At 47.9% G+C, this 20,949-nt stretch overlaps 8 protein-coding genes across 8 annotated transcripts; 2 read left to right on the forward strand and 6 right to left on the reverse strand.

The window, feature by feature from the left end:
• Positions 1–274: 274 nt before the first annotated feature.
• N7479_011151 (rhomboid family membrane protein) lies at positions 275–1,894 on the reverse strand (the record flags this gene model as incomplete). The annotated part of the gene is made up of 2 exons (XM_057258842.1): positions 275–1,368; positions 1,435–1,894. The coding sequence occupies 2 exons, from the start codon at positions 1,892–1,894 to the stop codon at positions 275–277; spliced, it is 1,554 nt and encodes a 517-aa protein (XP_057106300.1).
• A 1,598-nt stretch (positions 1,895–3,492) lies between these two features.
• Positions 3,493–5,502, forward strand: N7479_011152 (uncharacterized protein; the record flags this gene model as incomplete). Its single annotated transcript, XM_057258843.1, has 2 exons — positions 3,493–4,341; positions 4,408–5,502. 2 exons carry the CDS (start codon positions 3,493–3,495, stop codon positions 5,500–5,502), a joined length of 1,944 nt encoding a protein of 647 aa, XP_057106301.1.
• Positions 5,503–6,332: 830 nt separating this feature from the next.
• On the reverse strand, positions 6,333–6,696 carry N7479_011153 (uncharacterized protein; the record flags this gene model as incomplete). Its single annotated transcript, XM_057258844.1, has 3 exons — positions 6,333–6,346; positions 6,404–6,589; positions 6,669–6,696. The coding sequence occupies 3 exons, from the start codon at positions 6,694–6,696 to the stop codon at positions 6,333–6,335; spliced, it is 228 nt and encodes a 75-aa protein (XP_057106302.1).
• Positions 6,697–7,633: 937 nt separating this feature from the next.
• On the reverse strand, positions 7,634–11,493 carry pld2 (putative phospholipase D (PLD); the record flags this gene model as incomplete). The annotated part of the gene is made up of 5 exons (XM_057258845.1): positions 7,634–8,320; positions 8,374–10,664; positions 10,724–10,867; positions 10,919–11,264; positions 11,317–11,493. 5 exons carry the CDS (start codon positions 11,491–11,493, stop codon positions 7,634–7,636), a joined length of 3,645 nt encoding a protein of 1,214 aa, XP_057106303.1.
• A 595-nt stretch (positions 11,494–12,088) lies between these two features.
• Positions 12,089–13,355, forward strand: N7479_011155 (bZIP transcription factor; the record flags this gene model as incomplete). The annotated part of the gene is made up of 3 exons (XM_057258846.1): positions 12,089–12,154; positions 12,208–13,218; positions 13,287–13,355. 3 exons carry the CDS (start codon positions 12,089–12,091, stop codon positions 13,353–13,355), a joined length of 1,146 nt encoding a protein of 381 aa, XP_057106304.1.
• A 253-nt stretch (positions 13,356–13,608) lies between these two features.
• Positions 13,609–16,277, reverse strand: N7479_011156 (FAD-dependent oxidoreductase; the record flags this gene model as incomplete). The annotated part of the gene is made up of 4 exons (XM_057258847.1): positions 13,609–15,153; positions 15,218–15,588; positions 15,643–15,914; positions 15,976–16,277. 4 exons carry the CDS (start codon positions 16,275–16,277, stop codon positions 13,609–13,611), a joined length of 2,490 nt encoding a protein of 829 aa, XP_057106305.1.
• A 973-nt stretch (positions 16,278–17,250) lies between these two features.
• Positions 17,251–17,655, reverse strand: N7479_011157 (uncharacterized protein; the record flags this gene model as incomplete). Its single annotated transcript, XM_057258848.1, has 1 exon — positions 17,251–17,655. The coding sequence occupies one exon, from the start codon at positions 17,653–17,655 to the stop codon at positions 17,251–17,253; it is 405 nt and encodes a 134-aa protein (XP_057106306.1).
• Positions 17,656–18,811: 1,156 nt separating this feature from the next.
• On the reverse strand, positions 18,812–20,641 carry N7479_011158 (putative MFS transporter; the record flags this gene model as incomplete). The annotated part of the gene is made up of 5 exons (XM_057258849.1): positions 18,812–19,684; positions 19,740–19,917; positions 20,137–20,275; positions 20,325–20,388; positions 20,519–20,641. 5 exons carry the CDS (start codon positions 20,639–20,641, stop codon positions 18,812–18,814), a joined length of 1,377 nt encoding a protein of 458 aa, XP_057106307.1.
• Positions 20,642–20,949: the final 308 nt, after the last annotated feature.

The following is a 20,949-nucleotide window of genomic DNA, read 5'->3' on the forward strand; positions in this document are numbered from 1 at the left end:
GACATGCTCCGCCACAGTCCCAGCCACAAAAGGTGCGTACGTTGGGTACACGAAGTATAGCGTCATAACAGTATTCTATTTCCGGCGACCTTTTTCAGGAACAGGGGATATCATCGAATTGTAGACTATGTACATAGCTCAAGGTATTGTGTATACATATTGGTATCAATGTGAATATGTCAACTCTATTTCAGTCATAATGTTGATAGATTCATGCGAATTCTGCCTTAAAATGCAATGCGGACTATTCTCAAACGTCGAACCGAAAAAGAGCTCAACCGGTTTTGCCGCCAGATATAGTAGTAGTAGCTACCGGCAGGTTGTTCTGATCACACCAGCCATTGACAGGCAGGCAACTCAACCGGTAGCACCAGTCGCAGTTTGAGGAGGGGTATTTATAAAAATTGATGATCAACATGATGAAACCAACCAGGACCGCAACCAGCGCACCAGCACGGACCACCCACCACAGCCACCAAAGAGGCTTACGGCCCTTGAAGAAGTTCAGCGGGCCTGTTGCAGGACCGGGGGTTTCTGTCGAGCTAGAGGTGAGGCCTCGCTTACCCTTGAAGAAATCCATGAAGGAGGTGGTCTTTTGCTCGGGGCCAGCTTGGCCAGCTCCGCCGGTCATAGCAACGTACGGCTGCCGTGCGAGCCCAATCCGCTCGCGCAGAGCGTTAGGCGACCGCATGATAGTCAAGCCAATAGCAAGACCCATTATGAAGCCACCAATGTGGGAGAAGTTGTCCAATCCTGGGAGAAGACCAAGAACGAAGGAGACACCCACTCCGAGGAGCATAATGATAAGCTCAACCCACGGAGATTCGCGCTGGGGCCAGTCATACAGCAGGTCAAGAAGGTAAAGTGCAAGGATACCAAATAGGGCGCCCGAGCAGCCATCGCTGGGATCGAGCTGCGCGGCATAGTTTCCACCAAAAACGAACCCGAAGATACCGCTGGCGAAGTAGGTCAAAGTATAGCGCCACATGCCAACCATGCGCTCCATGTCCGCGCCCATGCTCACCTGAACTAAGAGGTTGAATCCGAGGTGGATGAATCCTCCATGCAAGAAGATGGGGAGGATGAATCTGTACCACTGGTTGGGAGCCGGCCGATCATCCGTCGACCCCGAAACACGGGGGTTGGGAACGCCGCTAAAGCCACATACTTCAGACAATGTGCAATTTCCCGTCGTCGATGTAGAACTTGGACAAGGCCACTGGATGGTTTGATTGGCATTCTGGACCCCCTCGATGTTCTTCATGCACGGATTATAACGCGCTCCCATGTAGATTTGGACGTACGGTGAGGGCCCGATCATCGGATTGAAGGTGGGCTTCGTCTCAATTACTGACCCTGTCAACTGGGCTAGAGTACAAAGGATTTCATTAGTTGATCCGAGATGCTAGAACGGTAGACAGGATCAGAACTCACAATTCTTGACCAGTTCGACAATAAATACGATGATCTGGGCTAATGTCAAGATGTATGTCACCCAGGCAATCTTCTTGCTGAAGAATCCCTTCTTCTTTCGGCCATCACGTTGTCGGCTATCTTCAATACCCCCTGGCGATGGAGGGTACTGCGTCTGTTGGCGCATCCAATCTGGATTCTGTCCATATTGGGGGTTGTTGGTCTTCAAAGGGATGTTTTCTGCATAATTATCGCCTTCCGTTGTCCGTCCGGCTGCCTGGTAATGTCCATTGTCCGATGCGAACGACTGTTGACTTTCTCGATTGTGATAAGGGGCTGAAGGATCATTGTGGTTGTAACTGGGGCTCGCATAGCCAAATCCAGGAGCTGTAGGCGGGTTTTGGTCTATGTTCCCGGGTACAGCATGGTTGTAACTGGGGGGTTGTGGGATATTCGTATTGTAGTATTCGTTGTTGGCCATGGTGGTTGGAGCCTTTGTTTTAGTTTCGGAAGCAGAAAAGCGAATCCATGAGATCTTGAAAAGTGTGGTGGAGAGCTTAAGCGATGGAGGGTATGGAGTATATAAAACGAAGGTCAACCAAGAGATGAAAGAGAGTTAAAGCAGTAAAACAGGCAGTCACATTGCCGAGATGTTATTTTTGGGGCGATCGACGCAATCCCAGCCGCGCGGCAGTGGCTGTTCCTCTCCGCCCTACTAAGGCAGTGGAACGCTGACGGCTTTTGGAACTTTTGTAGTGGCTGATGGAGGGGCTATACACTCCTCATTAATTTGTACCTCCCTTTTTTTTTTTTTTTTTTGTAAACCTTGAATTTTCGGAATTTTATCATTTTACCTATGTTGTATGTATATACGGAGTACCTACTCCGTACCTAGTCAACAGTACCCATATCCACCGCACACGTGTCTTTTGTAATTCTATTGGTTTGACCCTGACATTTCGTCTGAATTCTGCCGGGGTTAAACGTGTACAAGGTATGTTGTATATTTAAAGGGCGAAGGGGGGGGGGGGGATTTAAAGAAAAGACATCAAAGGAGACCACAAGAAAAAGGCTTTTGAAAATATACATGATTTGGCTGTATAAGCGGCGGACTATTCCAACGAAATTATACTCCGTACATGTAGACTCTACTACCAACTAGCCTTACTAGCCACAGCAAGGGCCTACTAGCCACATAGGTCAGTCACCTGACCCCTTCATTCCGTGGATCATGCTAGCTTCAACATAGCTTAATCTATCTTCCTCATTACCCATGAGTTTCCACTATATTGTGTAGCAGGCTCTATGGAATAATAGAGAAATTGATACAGAGTAATGCTCCATACCCCACAAGATGATGCTCCAATGTGGAGCAAGAGGTAGGCAGGGAGATCTATTATTGAGTACTACGTCTTGTTTTTGAGGCACTTCGTGCGTCGTCCCCTGTAGACTCATCTCTTGCTATCACTTCTTCAAAATAATTGTTGGTGATGCCCCTCTCGCACCGTCCTTACGGAATGGCTACATAGAAGATTATCAATTACCGACCGTACGACTTTCCCGCCTTATTGTACTCCGTATTGGAAGGGTAGCTCGTCATCTCCAGGCTCTCTTGAGCAAGACTGGATATTGTTTATCTAGGAAACACAGCAGGCACAGCACTGTATACCTACCGACTCTAAGCCCGAAACATCTTTTTAGAGGGTAGAAAAACACCTAGATATACTATACCTCTTCTCCTTATAGTTGCTACCTTGCGAACTCCTTGCAAGCTGTTGCGAGATATTAGCCTTGTCCGAGAAAACCCCGAAAGAGGGTGAGGGTATACATCGTCATGCGGGGTCCTAGCTAGAGCTCTAATGATAAAATAAACCAAATTGTATCGAACAACAATCTCAGATCAGCATCATGAATTGAACAGTGCGAAAAAGACCAATTTAATCGAATTAATAGCCTAAATGTCCCGAGATTTTGTTCGGAGATGTGATCGGCCCGTGTTTCTTCGGAATTCTGCCAATGATGTCATCGCCATGTTTCATTCTTCCCCGCGCCTGCAACATCAAATATTCAACCACCACCATGGAGGACCCTCTCATTCAAGCATTGCCTCCGGCTACGGACTACCTGACATATCTTACTCTGTTAGAGTACCAGCTAACCCCAGCACGTCTACCGCTTTTACACACTCTCCTGCAAGATGAGAAGCTTACAACGAACATCGGTTGGGACCTGGTTAAGCTGCTCCTACCCATGCTACCAGCGTCCACAGAATGCCTACAAGATGTGGCTCGACTAGGGAATCCTCGAGAAGTGATCTTGCGCGTCTCTGAATCTCTGATGCAACTTCAGCCGGAGGATGAGGATGAGGATGAGGACGAGAACACTGATCAGGGACTGCCCCTGCACATCCTACAGTTCAACTGCCTTCTCGGAATGCTCTCGGTACTTCACACACGAATTCAGACAAAAGCCCCGAGTCGTTTCGTGGCAACCTCTCTCCAAGCAGCACTGGAAGCGTATACCACAATGGCGACCAACGAGACCACCCTAGCCTTCCTTGAATTCTTCCGCGAGATCTCTCCCTCCAAACGGCCTGCACCACCACCCAGAGCTGCTAGCGAGTCGAGCATACTGAGGGTTGCCGCTGCCTCAGCCCCAGACCCCGAAGCCGAGGTATCCTCGCCCTCTCCGTCTGCTGATAACGAAACCCTCCTTGTTCGGAAATTCATACAGTTCGGCTTGCTTGAGCTGGTGAAGTCATATCTCCTGAGTTTCTCCAGTCCCATGGATCCGGGAATGTCGTGGACCATTCGAATGCAAGAACACCTCCATCCGGATCTGCGGCTACCTGCCGCCCAATCGCAGACTGAGGCATATGGATCGATCAAGGAGCTTAAGGAGCGCGATATGATCATGGGAAAGATTATGGTAAATAAAACCAAATTATAGATGACCAATGTCTGGGAGGATGAATCTGACTTTGCGTTTTCTCAGGCTTTATCCCGTGACGTTGGAATTGACAACGAGGATCTCCTGTCAATCATAACCGCATCCCCGACAGATCAAACTGCTCAACTTGATTTTGATGAGCCACCAACGAACCCCGATCAAATTCCGCTAGAACGCCATGGTTCGCTCCTCCTACTAGCAGCTCGGGCTGCAGGCGCAACCCTCTTTGCCTCTGGGCAACCGCTCCGTCAAGTATCTGTCTTCCCTGAGCTGGCTCAGATATTTAACAACTTTGTCGGCGGCCACACCAATCTCGACGAAGTGGCTTTCGGTCAACCCCATGCACTTCTCGACTCTTTGCTGGCTTTGACTGTCTACGCTCTGCAACAGCCCATCAAACCGCCGTCAAGTGATGCTGAGTTCAAGGATTTAGTTGTCCTGTTGACCGCATGTACAGCGCGCCAGAGCCATGGCATCGTTCGCCAGATTCCGGCTGCCATTGTCCAGAGTCATCCATTGCCTGAGACGCGGTTTAAGCTCATCTACAAGATCTTGGAAGATGATCATCTTTCTTCGGCGCGGGATAGCGCCATCGCATGGCTAAAGGATGAACTACGCAGCAGCTCCACCCAGTCCGCCGACAATGTATTCCAGGATCCGCTCTACTTCTGGGCTCTATTCCCAGCTCTTTTCAAACCCGTCGCTGCGGCCGGTTCAACATCCGACCTTGTTACTAGATGGTCTCATCTTACCCAAACTCAAGGCCCACAGCTCCATTCCGCATTGAGCCTGTACTACTTGTTGCTTTCCTCGTCATCTCTACGCGACCGGCTTCATCTCGAGAAAACCGTCAAGTTTTTCCGCAGCCATGTCTTAAACCCTCTCCGGCAAGCATTCCAGAGCTTTGAGGCCGATCTCAGCGCCAAGGGAGGCGATGGTGTCATCGAAGCTGCAGTTGGGGAGGAAATGTGCCAGATTGGCAATGCACGTTCTGTGGGACTGATTGGTCTTACGCTAGATCAAATTGAGGAGGCAGTCAGCGATGCATTTGGTTCCGATGAGGGGGATCTCGGTGAATATTCTGAAGCCGAAGAGGCTAAGGTTTCCGAGATTCGGAAAACTATTGATATCTGGAAATAAGCACAGATCCAAGTTACTTGTACAGAGTTTGAGTAGATACGATTTTTCTACGAATCAACGCTTTCATTATTTTTTGCATGTAGTATTTGCACTGAGGGTCACGATAGGCATGTATAAGTAATGATTTTAGTTCAAAGTAAGGCAAGCCTTCCAAAATAAGAAGGTGGCTACTACTGACGTTTCCCCCTAACTATACACTTGAACTACAAAAGGCAAGAAAATCCTTTGAGGAAGTCATCCATTCCTATCAACTACCATGACCGATTCTAACTAAGAAATAAAACCCTATCCATCAAAGCCACCCACCAAACAAGAAACCAGAGGAACCCGCACCACAGCGAAGAAAAGAAACACAATCAACCGATTTTGGACTATGTAATGGAAATCCCCCAAACGTAGCTGAAGGAACGAGAAAGAAAACCCCATCCTAAGAAACTGTTGTCACCCGGATCGTCCACGAAGATTTCGAAAGAGTAGAACAAATCAAGGTCGACGTCGTTAGATATTGATGAATAGTTCCTGCTGTGGATTCAAGCAGAAAGATCATTCAAAATGAAGGACTGTCAAGAGAAATGAACCGTTCTCGTCGAAGAAGGAATGAATTGGACAGCCAGACCCGCAAGGAGTCTTCACAAAAGCAAAAGCAAAGCTAAGAGGTCATGTTTTCGAGGGATTGATATTTTTGGTTGAAAAGTTGAAAGTGTTCTCAAGAGACCGCGGCGAAGATTGTAAAATTAATGCGTTTCAATGTCAACCATGGCGACCAACGAGCCTGGTCAAGCCATGGTGGTTGGTGGAATCTTGGAATCGGGGGCGCTCATGCAGGGTGTTTAGATGTCAGTGGCTATCCAAGACATGTTAGTATATCAGTCATTATTTGGAAGAGTAGATTGTAACTTACGGTTCATGACGACGCAGCCGCCACCGGGAGACTTCATGAGGACACAGCCACCGCCGGGAGACTTCTTCATGCTGGGGCAGCCGACTCCGGGGGTGCGGGTGATCACACAGCCGTTGGGCATGGGAGACTTCATGACGACACAACCACCGCCAGGGGACTTCATGACGACGCAGCCACCGCCGGGGGCTATTAGAGATGATATGTTAGTATATGAATGTATAGAAGGGACGATGCAAGTAGTGATGCTTGGAGGTATGTTGCTCACATTGCTTCTGGACCTGGGAGCGAGACATTTCGAAGATACAGAGGAGCTTAAAAAGCGAAAGCTTGAAAAGATTAGAATGTTCTTTGGAATGATCGAAGTGTGAGCGGGTGGTGGAGAAAAGAATTGAACCTGGGTGTATAGGATGATATTTATATTCGACGAAGGACTATTAATATCATCGAGATCCCACTCGGGGAATTGACATCAATGCAGATAGTACATTGAATTGCTGACTTGGATGCATTGGGCATTGACGAAGCCGTAAAATCAAACTAGAGTGCCTAGGGTTGGGATTGTGGTGGATGCCCATTGCGGAGCCGTTTGATATTGTTCTCGTATCCATGAATGTAGGCGTCGCTGCCTCGGGCATTTGCTCTTTGTTTCGATGGTACGAAGTCAGCGCATTCTTCGAGGGACGTTGATATTGACCGCTCCACATATACTCCGAGGCGTCTTGGCTATACGGAGTACCGGGGTTGTCTTTCATAAAGGAACGCCACAGAGATGGCCGAGGGTTCCCTGTTCCTAGGCACGTGTAGTTAGCACATTCATAAGTCTCTCATGAGGGTAAGAACAATATTAAGACGGGGGTTCAAAGTGTGAAAGAACATTTCGTAGTATGTGTTTTTTGAGTTCACCCAATGGGGATGGCCGGACAAAGGAAGCTGAAGTTGACCAATCGCCACAAATACATTCCGCTTACGATTGTTCCTCAAGAACAATATCAACTCGGGCTTGGCATCATATGGATTTCAGATCATAATGTTTGATTGCACGGAATCGAGTATCGGTGTCATTTCCACTCGGGGACATGAAAGAGAGAAACCCGAACGAGATCGCTACCAGAAGAAAAAAATTTACACTTCGCTTAGGCACGACAATTTAGCGAATAGAAATGCTCAAATTCAAGAATAAATCAGGCGCAGAATGATAATAGTCCCAACTTGGCAGATACAATCTGCCTCTTAGGTATAGAGTGGCTCGGTCAAGTCATTCAGAGTCAATCCTTGCTTGGCGATATCTTCCTCGATCAAGAACATCAAAGGCATTTCAACCAGAGTACCCTTGACTTGGCTGAGCAGCTCTTTGACCTGTTTCGCTCCCTCTGCACCAGGCGCAAAGTCATCACGCACAACGTGGCCCCATTGGAATCGCGCCGGACGTGCAGCTCCTTCCATACCCTCGCCCCTCTTCCCGGTCTTGTGGAAATAGTACTCATAGAACTCTTTGTACTCAGACCAGTTGCGGACTGAGTCATCCGGAACCGCGTGGAATACCTTCCGGAAGACCTCGCTGTTTGTACGCGCCCGTGAGTTCCAAAGGCTCTGGGCAGTGTCGGAAAGCGGATCAGCGACGACCTTGCTCTCAGGGCAGTCAAAGTCGAATTGGTTGGGAACGCCAACAGGCTCGAAGTTCGCATCCGGTCGTTGATAGTCTTGCATTGGCAAAAGACCCAGGTGCTTCCGGAACAACTGGCGGCGGAGAGATGAAGCAAAGCGACTAGCGGTCCACGGCTTACCATTCATGCTAGATGCCACAGGCGTGAAGTCTTCGATAATGACTGCGATCTCAGAGTCATGGTCACCCAATTGAGAACGGTCATTCAGGTTTGCGGATCCACAAACAACTATACGATCGTCGGCGATCATCACCTAATGGTCTTGTTAGAAGTTTGAACAATCATCGAAGTCGGCGGGAAACAAACCTTTGAGTGAACGTAAAGCTCTTCGCTCACAAACGCATCAATCTCAGCATCAGGGTGGCCATCCCACGGTACTTTGCGAATATCTTCTCCGCCGAGCATATAGCACTGGCTCACACTGTCCCATTTGTTCGAGGAAGCATGGCTGCCCTGCACCTGGTGTGCACCCTGCTGGTACTTCTGGAACGGCGCGGAAGTATCGAAAGCAGTACGAGCGGTGCTCGGGGCATATCCACCAGGGCCCGCAGTGTTCAAATCATACTGTCTGCGGGCATCCTCGTAGTTTACACCACTCTGCTGTTCGGCTGCAGCCATCATACTACCGTTGTTGATCCGATCGTAATTGCGAAGGTTGTAGAAACGGATATACTCCATGGGGTTAAATCCTTCTTTGGCAATCATCTCCATGATACTGTGACCTCCGCGGTTGATGGAGTTGTATTGGAACTCCATAATCGCGCGTGTTCCCAGGGTCTCATCATCTCGCAAATCACCGGCAAAGCAGGGAACGGACGGAATGACCACAATGATCTTATATTTCTGACCGGCACGAGCAGCACGTAAAATTCTCTCCACGATTGCGGCACCAATCTGGTTTTTTACTGGACGCTGCGAATCACCGGTCGCAGTGATAAAGAACTGGTTTTCGATGTAGACGAAGTGCTCACTGTTTCGGATGATCGCGCAATATGCGTCCGCAATTGAATGCTCAAGCTGGCTTCCATTGCTCCATTTTGCACAGCTGCGTACAATCTGGCATGACATATTCCCTCGGCCTTGCGAGGAGGAAGGGCGACCATATGTGGTCAGCCGATCCTGGTATTGGTGGATTTGTCCAGCCAGCTGACCACGAAGGGAGCTGCTGTATTGGGTCAGGTTCTCTTGGAAGCGACGGGGCACCAAAGAACCTCGTTCGCGATCACCTTCATATTGATAATCATCCATTCCACGGGTGTTGGAGTGTGATGCTTCCTGGCCTGGCGGGGGTGCGAAATATGGTTGCTGGCCCTGCTGCTGACTCTGTTGCTGACCCTGCTGATAGGGCTGATACGAGGTGTTGGAGTGTGATGCTTCCTGGCCTGGTGGGGGCGGGAAATATGGTTGCTGGCCCTGTTGCTGACCCTGTTGCTGGCCATGTTGCTGATCCTGTTGCTGGCCATGTTGCTGGCCCTGCTGATAGGACTGGTATGAGGTATTGGCAGGAGACTGTGCTGGAGGAGGTCCAGGCGGGGGAGGAGGGAATGAGCTCCCAGTGTAGCTATACTGACTTGCGTCATGGCTCGGGGATTGGGTAGAGTGAGGCTGATAGCCTTGAGGGCTTTGACTTGGCGGAGGGGGATAGGTTGAAGCATTCCCAGGTTGGTGCGACGTAGGCGCGCTCTGCTGTTGGTATTGGGGCTGGTTTGAGGTCTGAGCCGGCGGTGGCGAATAATTGGAAGTGCTAGCACTGCCATAAGGTTGATATGCCCCAGCAGATTGTTGATGCTGAGGCTGCGACTGCGACTGCGGCTCTTGATGAGGATTCGAGGATGTCTGACCTGGTGGCGGCGGGTAGGTAGGCGATGTGACTCCACTGGGCTTCGTCTGCCAGGATGGCGCAGGTGGCTGACCCTGTGGACTTGACTGTCCCGAGGGGTACAAGTTGGGTTGTGCAGAACCAGCCTGCTGTTGACCAGTTTGGCTAGTTGAGGAAACGGGCCTTCCATGTAGTGCCAGCCTCGTGTATCTAGAATCACTGCGAACCTTGTATTTCAAATCATAGATGAAGTTCCATCGCTCCACAAAGTGACGGCGCAAGTCTTCCACGGCTGCACCGTGTAGACTCACAGATATATCAGACCATCCCATCCGAGACATGGTCTTTCTATCCAGCTGGTTATTCTCCCAGTGAACAACATCTTGGAAATCAAGGACGCGAGAATTGTTGTAGTCCTGGCCAGGGAATACGGTTTGGTTGACATCCGAAGGATGTAAATCCGAGAGCTCATGTTGGTTTGTGTCCCAGCGGCCGAAGCACATGTCCAAACCACCCATGAACGCAACCCGACCATCGATCAAGCAAAGCTTCTCGTGATGAGCCCAATACAGAATGACATCATCGTTCATTCCGTAGAGCCCCTTGAGTGCATCCTTTGACATCTTGCTCAAACTTGCCGAGTCGAGTGACATATTCTGGAAGGACGATGCAATGGAAGCTCCCAGCTCTTGGCGGTCAGGCAGGTGGTCAGGGTGACGGAAGACAGCAATATTGGGGTGCAAATTTTCTAGGGCATGTTTTGTGTGAGAGGAAGACACTACATGGATTGTTAGTTGAACTGTTTCCAATGGATCTTTTCAAGAGTCATCGACATACGAGTGAGCGCCTGCGTGACCTCCTTATAAACAATGACATTGACGCGCACGCCCCGCTGGGCTGCAGCTTGCAGCATGCGATCTAATCGGTATTGTTCATTCTTTGCAGGTGGCCTTCTCAAATAAAGTTCGGGGGATAACCACCCTATATCAAGTTAGCTTACAATAAAAATCCGGGAAAAAGGTTGAAACTCACAGTCCAGAATCCAGATCGACTCTCGGGCATTTTCCAGAGCTCGTGACACAGCCCAGAAATAGCTGCACCCATCCACATACCACTTGGCATCGTTATGTTCCCGGGGAGGAGCGAAGCTACCAAATCGATGCTCTGTGTTGGGCTTGCTGGGACCATACTCGGCATATGCTTGTGGGTCGAGGGTGGTACCAATCTTTTGAGCGAATTCAGAACCAAACTCGGTCACAGTACCTTGAAGTTTCCCCAAGAAACCGGCCAATTTATCGTCCTTTGGAGGTTTCCCACTTGTATTTTGGCTCTGCTGATCATATCCGTATTGCGGTTCGGTCTGGGTTGGGTAACCCTGCTGTAAAGAACTGTTCAGTGAATGCGGAGGACGAACGGGGGTTTAAACCTACGCCTTGATAACCACTTGGATTGTATGTCTGGTTAGTCTGGCCATGTGAGGATCCGTGACTCTTATAGGTGTCGCGGAACTTCTTGAAGGTGTCACTTAGACCGCGGGATCCATCTCCGGACCCACGTTCCGCGCCCTGATAGTAACCACCATAGGCCAGATCATCCTGCTTGGACATTCTGTCAACGTAGTTTGTAGATAAAGCAGAACGAAAAAACTTTGAATAAAATGAAAGAAAGAGAAGTCAAGAAACAAGGGTGCCTGCAGAGCGGGGTGTGACTGTTTTAAATCCGATGAAGGCCCCGCTATGTACCCAGCCACGATGGGAACGTGGTGAATGTGGCGGTGTACATATACTGCATAAGCTGACATGATGCCCATGGGTATCTTCCAAATTTGGAATATTACTGGATTTCGGTAATAGGATAGGTGCGACAGGTGAGACAGTGTGTGAATGTGAAAGTATAGTTTACGTGGTACTGGCCTGAGGTACGGTAAAAGGATATGTCGATTGAATATATCAACACATTTCCCCCCAAATCATGTCCTATTTGATAGTTAAAAAAAAAACCAAGAGAAATCATCAAGCTACGTATATATTCATAAAATTATGAAAAATTCCTATGTAAAATAAAACCGAGTTCGATTCCAAACATGAGTTTATAAGTACGGAGTACTCCTGCTCTCGGAAATGCGGGCTTGGCATTCCCCGTGGAAGAGAATCATCTGCACGACTCAACTAATGAACGTTCATATCTTAAAATAATCGTGCAATGCCAGGCCAAGTAAAACGAAGCTCTCTTGGGCGACCTCGAAAATCAGCCGAAGATGCAAAATCCGTGAGTCCCTTCCTGCAAATAAAGACACCAACTCGGTCTCACCCCTGGCACAGACACGACGCGCTCAGGTTCGTGAAGCACAACAGGCATACCGATCTCGCCAACAGTCCCAGCTCTCTTCATTAAAAGCTCGCGTAGAGCAACTGGAAGATATATTTGACCACCTGCGCCAGACCATCCATGCATTCGACAACCAAGTGATCCGGGGTGGGTCGCAGTTGTCTCAACCTGAACTTTTCCAGACAGTCCGGTTGTTGCGGGATGATATAGTATCCCATTTCAAGCGGGCGGATATTCCTTTTCAAGAAGCTCCAAATAACCTAACCTCACAACCATCCCAGGTTGTCAATGAGCAATCCCACGCGCAGGTCGCGTCCGAGGTGCCAATGAGTAGATTAAAAGATCACACCGAGGGGTCTGATTTCTGGAAACTGTTTTTGGGCTCGTCCACTGGCATGATTCCATCGACAAAAAACCAAAGCCTAGACAATCAATCGAGTGACTTGGTTCCTATTGCTGTGACACCATCTATTGCTGAAACCCACACCATCCAATATGCAACTACATCCTTCACCCAACGGCTTTTCCGCGCTTGCGCTGAAAGTGGTCATCGGTTTTTGTCAAATCCCTCATATAAAGATGAAGATATGTGGGAATTTGGACTATTGTTACAAAGAATGCCACGAGCAGAGGTCCGAGATTATTTCGGACGTGTCATCAGCATGGAGCCTTGCCATCCTATCATCGATGCCCGATTCCCATATATCAGCATCGGCGGAGCAGGAACACACTTTTTACCACCCCCCAGCGATGCTTTTTCTGATAGCTTCGCCCTCTTCCGAACAACAAATGGCGTGTCTCATGTTCCTGCTGATGAAGACTGGTTTGATGTGCACGATGTCGAGAGGTACCTGTTCAACCAAGGCATTCGTGTAGGCGAGTTTCCTTCTTCCGCTCTTGCGATATCTTATCCGTCTAGTCCAGACGCCAGGCCTTCAATCTTGGAGGTTCCCCAAGGCGCAATACCCGGCAGTATGATGATGGTCGTCGATGAGTATAAATTGGTTAGCCGTACGCTTACCCTATTATTTGCTATTATTTTCAGCGTAATGATAAATGCTAACCTAGCCAGGACTGGCCCAGCTTCCAGTTGCGCTGGGCTGTGTGGCTGGCTTTCGCCGGTCTGATGTTGAGCGGGTAGTATCCCACAATGTGAGGTGGACTTTAGTTTGAGTTGGTAGCTCTCTATGGTAACACTGTGTGCATTCATGTCTTCCAACCTGCCCAGCATCAATACCATACTTTCTCTATATACACGCACGCACAACAACCCGATGAGTCAGACATTATCTTGTTCGGAACTATCCACCTCCCCTTTGGTCCATCCCAAAGCTGGGTGGTTGCTATGATCTCTTTTCTTTGGGCATATGGCCCTTCAATGCCAAGATTTCACATCAAGTACTCTCAACTGAGCTAGATACCGGGCCATGCCGGCGGAAAGATGTCCGACTCATAACCTCCTCCCGCCAATACCACACCGCCGCCGCAGTCGCACCCGGTCCAATTGCCATGGAACCCAAAATCAAACCAGCCAGTGCCATCTGCCAGGAGACATTAGAGACACCAATGCGGTGTAGATCCCATACGCTAACTAGGCACCAGAGGAGAGTTGCCGCTGCAACAAGCAGGAAGTCGTTCTGGAAAAACACAAAAACCCCATCTGCAAGTGTCGTCACCTGTGCAAAGGCATCGGATGGGATGAACACCTTGGTAATAAAGTTTGTCCCCAAAGCCGCCCAGCTCAGCAAAAATGCCACATGGAAACAAGCAGATACGCCACCAGCCACAGCGTAGAGGGTTTGCAAGTGTGGGATGTCACTGTCAAATTTGCCCTCCGCTGCAGAGCTATCGGTCTTGACTGGTGTGCTTGAACCGATCGATTTGATGACACGGGAGAATATCTGAGTCAAGATAACCACATATATCGGAGCGGGCTGCCACAGCGCAATGAAGATTTGTCGCATGTTCAGGGAATCGGCCAATGGGAAGAACAACATGATTGTGGGCACGATGAACCCCAGTGCCAGTGCAGGCAATATGGCTCGAGCAGTGGATTCAGGAAGTGTGCGGGTACTTGGGCTGAAGTATGACATGCCAGAGGAAATAAAGGTGCTCGATACGAAATAGAGCGGTGCAATCAGTCCAATACCTCGCAGCTGATACAGAACTGCCCATATACTCGGAGTTGCAAGAAGGGTCCATTTGTTCCTTGGTCGGAACCCTTCAACCGTCAAGATAGCGATAATCGGCAAGATTGAACTCAGGAAGTACATAACTTGCAATGGCTGCTCCGGTGTAGAGAAATTGGTGACCGCTGGCAGGAATATTGTCACAATGACTTGCAAAATGAGGTCAACAGGCCCGAGCCCGGTGTAAACCTGGCGAAGGGGGGCTTCGACTCCTCCTGGAAGTAGAATCGACTTGCTCTTGATTGTCTGGCGGACCAGCTCCATTGTTCCATTCGCTCTGATTGCTGTCGACAATTGGCGGTAGCCTAACCAGGTTAAGAGGAAGTACGCAGCGTACAACAAGATGCTTACCACGCCCCGAGATGACGGTGTTCTGAAGCGCTCGTCAAAATACGGGGCTTCTCGAGGCCTGTACGGCAGCGGAAGCATGTCTAAGGACACTGCGGAGCCATACGTGTCGATCCATTTGTCGAGGATTAGGGACTTGGGCAGCCGTGGCAGCACGTATCTCGCCATGAACTTTAGCAATGGTGTTTCCAGGCACTCCAGACGTTGCCGGGCGTGGGATGCTTTGACCAATGTCCAGGCACGATTTTCACGCTGTTGTTGAACGCCCTCAAAGATTTTGGAAATTTCTGCCGATGACAGCGTGCCTGACTGGGACTTTTTGAGGGCCGCAACGAGATGATTCGTTAGGGATGCGGCGGTCTCCATTGCATTATTTCCTCCCTGGCCTGTCAAAGGCTCAAACTATCAGACGGAACATTAGTCAGTCTTTGCATGATCTTGTTCTCGGGTTAGTAGGCAGTCTCACCTTGTGACTGGCATCGCCGATAGTGATAGTTCTCTGGAAATGCCATTTTTTATAGACATATTCTGGCAGACTGGTGTATACTGAGGCGATTTTGCTCTTGTACAGAGCGGAAAATTGAAGTGTAGGAGTGATCTGGTCATGGAAATGTTCTTTTGCCAGTGTCTCTTCCTCCTCCTTGCTGAACCGAGGGATGTCTGCACCATAGTACGTCTTTCCCATATTTCGCACGAGAAACCAGTAGGTGAGATCTCCAGGTCCGCTAGGAATAAGATACGAGTAATGCTCATTGAACACTGAGTTCAGCACACCTTTCTCGATTCCCTCCACTCCTTTGGAAATACCGAAGATACATGCGTAAGTTGCAGGCAGTGCTTTCACAAAAGTCAGCTAATACTTCTCAACTGACTTGGGTTTGACTTTCATACCAGATTCCTCTGCGGGATCAATCCACGTGGGATCTATCTTTTTGGCCGCTTTCCACATTTCTTGACGCACTTTGGAATGGATTCCATCTGCTCCGACCATCATATTTCCGGTGTATACTTGGCCAGTCGTTGTGGTGACTGTGGCACTCGAAGTACCATTCTCAATACTCTCTACCCGCTGAGAGGTGATCACTTTGGACTTATCCTGGATCTTTTCATAGAGCACTTGTATCAACATTCGTCGATCAAGGAAGACGACAGGATAGCCATGGCTGGATGTACTGTCAGTTCATTCGTTTCGATATCGGCATATAATAGTGAAAGGCGACGAACCTTCCCATTGACTTCTCGTTAAAGTCCTCGAATGCCCAGAAGGGTTGTCCTTGCGAATCCCGGAAGAAGAATTTTTCGACGGGTGTTTCTGCCATCTTTAGAACCGACTCATAGCAGCCCAGCTGATCGAGAATGCGAAAGCCGTTTGGCAAAACGCCAAAACTAGCTCCGACCTGGGGTGCAATACTGCCGTATGCTTCAAGGACAACAAAATCGATGCCATTTCTCTCTAGCATCAAGGCTAGCGAAAGCCCGGCAATGCTGCCACCTACAATAACGACTTTGAACGGTTTTTGGTCCATGGTGTTGGGGTCAATAGGTATATCGATTGATCGTAGGAGAATTAAAAAAAATCAAATGTGGATTGAATTATCCTAGGTCGCATTTATATACCTGATGCAGTGCTCGGGCCGACCTTAGGGGTTGGTCCCCTGAAACATTCTGCTATGATAATAAAAAGTTGAACATGTCGATCATCTACTGAAGCGTCCAAGTCGGGAGATAAAACACATAGTGATCGCTGATCAATGAAGGTTCCACTGTGGACCGGAGGAATTCTTTGAATGATCAATAATCAGATCAATAATCGGACCAATAGGAGTCCATCAGAACTACCTCAGCAGCTAAATAGATCCACCATCTGAATTATCGTGTGATTCTATTGGATACATCTATATGTATACAGTAGAGTCAGACAAAAGCAAAGAAAGTATTCACTACACTGTACACAGGTCAATCACCGAGGCTGAATCAACCAGTCTTACTTTTCATGCATTGCTTGTGCTCTTAATATATGGGGCAATGGATATGTATTGTAGACTAGCACTAGTATGGTTTAACCCGTTGAAAGAGTTGTCTTGGCTTTTGCACCTCAGACATATTGCCAACTGGTCTATATAATCTCTGAAATTGTGACGTGCACAGTTCCATTCATTATGTGTGATGCATTATGTACATATGTACTTCGTAGTAGGGCTCGTTAATGCCAACGTACCACGTGCACACATATCTGCCAACCTGAAGCTTTTATTCAATGCTAAACAATTGGTGTAAATTAATAATGGAACTAGTATGACTACCTAAATAACTACCTAGGTAAGTGGATACCTAAATAGTAGCTTGATCTGCCTAATAGAGTAACTACCCCGGACGCCGAGGCCGAGCCCGAAAAACATCTAGATGTTTCAAGATTTAAGATTACTTTGAGCATGAAAGATAATTCATTGTCTACAATCTGAGTCTGTGAGAGTAAAATAAATTGCCACATTGTCATCTTTACCAGACGATCTCCTTCGGACCCCTTACTGGCCACTGCCGATAGAAATGACAACTATCTAAGAAGCTTTCAGTCGCCCAGCAGTACTTTCGCGGGGGAGCTTTCAGTATACCGCGAGAGATAGCCTGATGCAGGTAAATAGGCTGCTTCAACATCCATACCTGGCGAATCTTGTAATCATATGTGGGTTGCTTGGTGTCTGTGTTGGATACGGCCTCATTGTGTGATATACACACCACATACTCAATAAGCTGTAGTGGAGCGGTGGTGTAGAGCCAGATGCGGCGAACAGTGGCTGGGAGGGGATAGCTGCGATAGACATTGGTTCTCCTACCGCGGGCAATCTCTAGTGCATCTTCAGGTGAGATGCTCATGAAGATATCTGTGGTTGATTTTGTCTCCATGGTGATAACAGTAGATGCGCTTGGTGGTTGATTAATCCTATTATGAGATCAGGCTTCTTTTATATGCAAGTGGTAAGTGGTGATTAGCGCCTAGCTGTTCTGCTTTCATGCGTTCTTTGTTCCATGATGACTGATATAAAGGCTTTGTGCATGTAAGGTTAGCCCAACCAAAAGCATTTATAGCCAGGTCTTTGAGGCAGAAAGACTAACGCATGGTTTAGTTCCGAATGGTGCCTTTGACATAGTGAAACAAGCATGAAAACTAAAAAATCCTATGGATCAGGTTTGTATCTTTATTGGGATGAGCACCAAAGGATAGGTTAGCATTGATAAAAGCATTGGAATAACCTAGCCACCCATGAAAGTACGTGTTGTATTCAGACAGCTCAGAACACTTGATCCAGACTTCCCTGATAACATAAAAGCTATGTCTTCCACTCGTACAATATTCATCCAAAATGGCCTCCCTGTTTTTGAGGATCATATCTCTTCTGCCGGACATGCATGGTGGGTGTCAGTAGAATTTCTACCCCACGAGGTTGAGCACTCCGATGAGGACTTGATGAATATTGCCATTCAACGTCTGCGAAACGGATCATTTAAAATCACCAAAGGTATCGCCATGCATCATCAACAGAAGTTTTATGTGTCATTTCCGGTGGATCTAGATCTTCCTATGAACCACTGGGCTGCTCTAGCCATAAAATACGCCGAACACTATAGGGAGGATATTATTGCTGGGCGTGTTTCTATTGATTTAGAACAACTTTTTGGTCTAGGGTTGTTTGGTAGTCCTAAACCTTAAAATATCTTTCTGTATCTGTCGCTTGATTCCGGATCCAATATCTCAGCCAGTCTAGTTTTTGAATCAATTCCATTGTTTCTTAATGTTCAAATGGCATAGATGGAATTATTCTATATATATGTAAAGTGAGACTGTTGCAAAGAAAATCATCAGAAGTATCGAAGTAGATTGAACCTGTCTAATCTATATTAATACCTTCAGCAGCTTTTTTATGCTAAATTGCCATATGTTTACGTATCTATCTAACAGGTGGCTGCTTCTATGCTATTGAACACCAGTCAAATAAAAATAACGCAGAATAATGATTCAATATACATTGTCAATTTATCCATGATGGTAGTACATAGTATCTCACAGGCTATACTTGAACAGAGGGCTCTTCTCTTCCATCGCAAGAAGCTGCTCTTCGGTATACTTCTCCTGAATTTCAGCCGCAGTCATTCGAGCGTTCCTCCTGTTTGCAGTCCAGAGACAGAATTCCAAGGATAAAGAAGCCACAATTCCAGCAGAAGCGAATGCAAGTGAAGTACCATAACCAGTGGGATATCGCGGCTTCTCATCATCTTTGTAAATGAAGCTCCCAATGATCCCACCCGCATTACCTGCGCAAATAAGATAACCAATGGCCACGGCGCGCTTGTGAGGATTTGGAATGTTGCAAACATTCCAAGCGTTGACACCGGGGAGAATGGGATACATTCCGAAGCAAGCGAGACAAACGCCGAAGTAGCACAGCCCCATATTATTCTCGATGTCACCGGCCTTGGAAAATAATATTCCGAACGCGACGATAAGTGAGCATTGGGGTGCCAAGATGAAGGGCATTCTCCATGAGAAGCGATCGGCGAACACGGAAAATCCGTAAGCTGAAAAAGCGCCGATGGCATATGGAGGAATAGTGAGGAGCTGGGCGTTGGCTGATTCGTAGCCCATAGTTTTGATGATCTCAGGCATGCTGAACTTGAGTGCGTAGTTGGGAACAGCATTGGACCAACTGGCAAAGATGAGGAAATACATCTTCCAATCGAGAAGGACGCTCAAGATGAGCCGCTTGTCGAAGCCTTCGTGATGACCACCGTGATTATTGGCGGCTATTTGACGCACTTCAAGATATCGGATCTCGTCTGTAGTAATCCAACTTGGCGACAAGGATGGCGAGTCTAGAAGGAGGAAATAGCAAGCAACGGCCATGACAACGGTTGCAATACCCTCTATGATAAAAATCTGGCATTTATGTTAGAACCGAGAAATCAAATAGATGAGAAACGAAAGAACAAACCCAGCGCCAGCCTTCGTAGCCTCCCGCACCGTCCATTTTGGCGAGCCCAAATGCCAGCAGGCCTGAGAAAGCACCGCCAGAGGCGGCAGATGTATACAGAATAGCGATACGGGTCTGCGTCTCACCTGGGAGATACCATTTCGAAATCACCAGCACGGCACCTGGCAGAAAGCCAGCTCTGGGCAATTGTCAGTATTGGGAAAACGTAATCTAATGTGATCGGGGGATATCACTCAAAAAGTCCCAGAAGGAAGCGGATCACCACAAGGCCAGCAAAATTTTGAACAAAGCCCGTGCAAAGCATGATCAGACCCCAGCAGAAGATCAAGAATCCCAAATATTGCGACGGTTTCTTAAGTCGGTTCAAGATCATATTACTCGGTACCTCTTCAACTACGTCAGTAGATATTCATGGGTTTCACAAAAGACTTGCGTACCAGCAAGGACGTAGGGTACGAAAAAGATGGACAAGGCAATGTTGTATTGTACACCGTCCATGTGTAAACTTGGAAGAAGGCCCTCGATCTTGGCATTTCCTGTTGAGAGTGAGAAGATGCAACGCGTGGCACTTGTGAATTGACATACCAATGTTTGTCTTATCGATGTATGCTACCAAGTACAACAGAGCAAGCATAGGAACAAGCCTTATCTAAAATTGATATTCAGTCATCATTTTCGGGATCAATTGGAGCGAGATCAAGATAAACACATACGTCAACCTACATGTACCCATGTACTTTGTCAGTAAACTTCTTCATAACGCTCATCATTGCACTCACCTTTCTAAGGACTGTCTTTTTCGCTTCATCCGAAAAATTTGACAAGAACTCTGCATCCTCAGCAGAGAGGCCACGGCCTGCTTGGTGCTCCAGGTGCACGACTGCACCGTCTTTGTCGCTCATGATGGATCTAGTTGGTATCTGTAATAAAATCGAATATTGACAGCGCGATGCGAGATCATCTTATAAAGTAGCGAGAGCCTTGGCAACCCCATGGGGTGAGTATAGGAAGATCATTTCAAGGGCAATGCAAACTGGGGTGCATTAGCAGCCTTGGCAGCCCCGGACTACCCCCGGACACATGCCGGTCCGGTGTGGCCTTTTCCGTGAAGTCCGATCCGCGGCATTGAGATCTCAGAGCCTGAGTCAAAAAGTGGAGCATCGCTAAACTTTGACTGTTCTTATGGAACTACAGAGAAACATGTCGGGGA

This window comes from Penicillium vulpinum (assembly GCF_028829585.1).
Source record: "Penicillium vulpinum strain IBT 29486 chromosome Unknown utg000004l_segment0_segment0, whole genome shotgun sequence".
In the NCBI taxonomy this organism is placed as follows: Eukaryota; Fungi; Ascomycota; class Eurotiomycetes; order Eurotiales; family Aspergillaceae; genus Penicillium; species Penicillium vulpinum.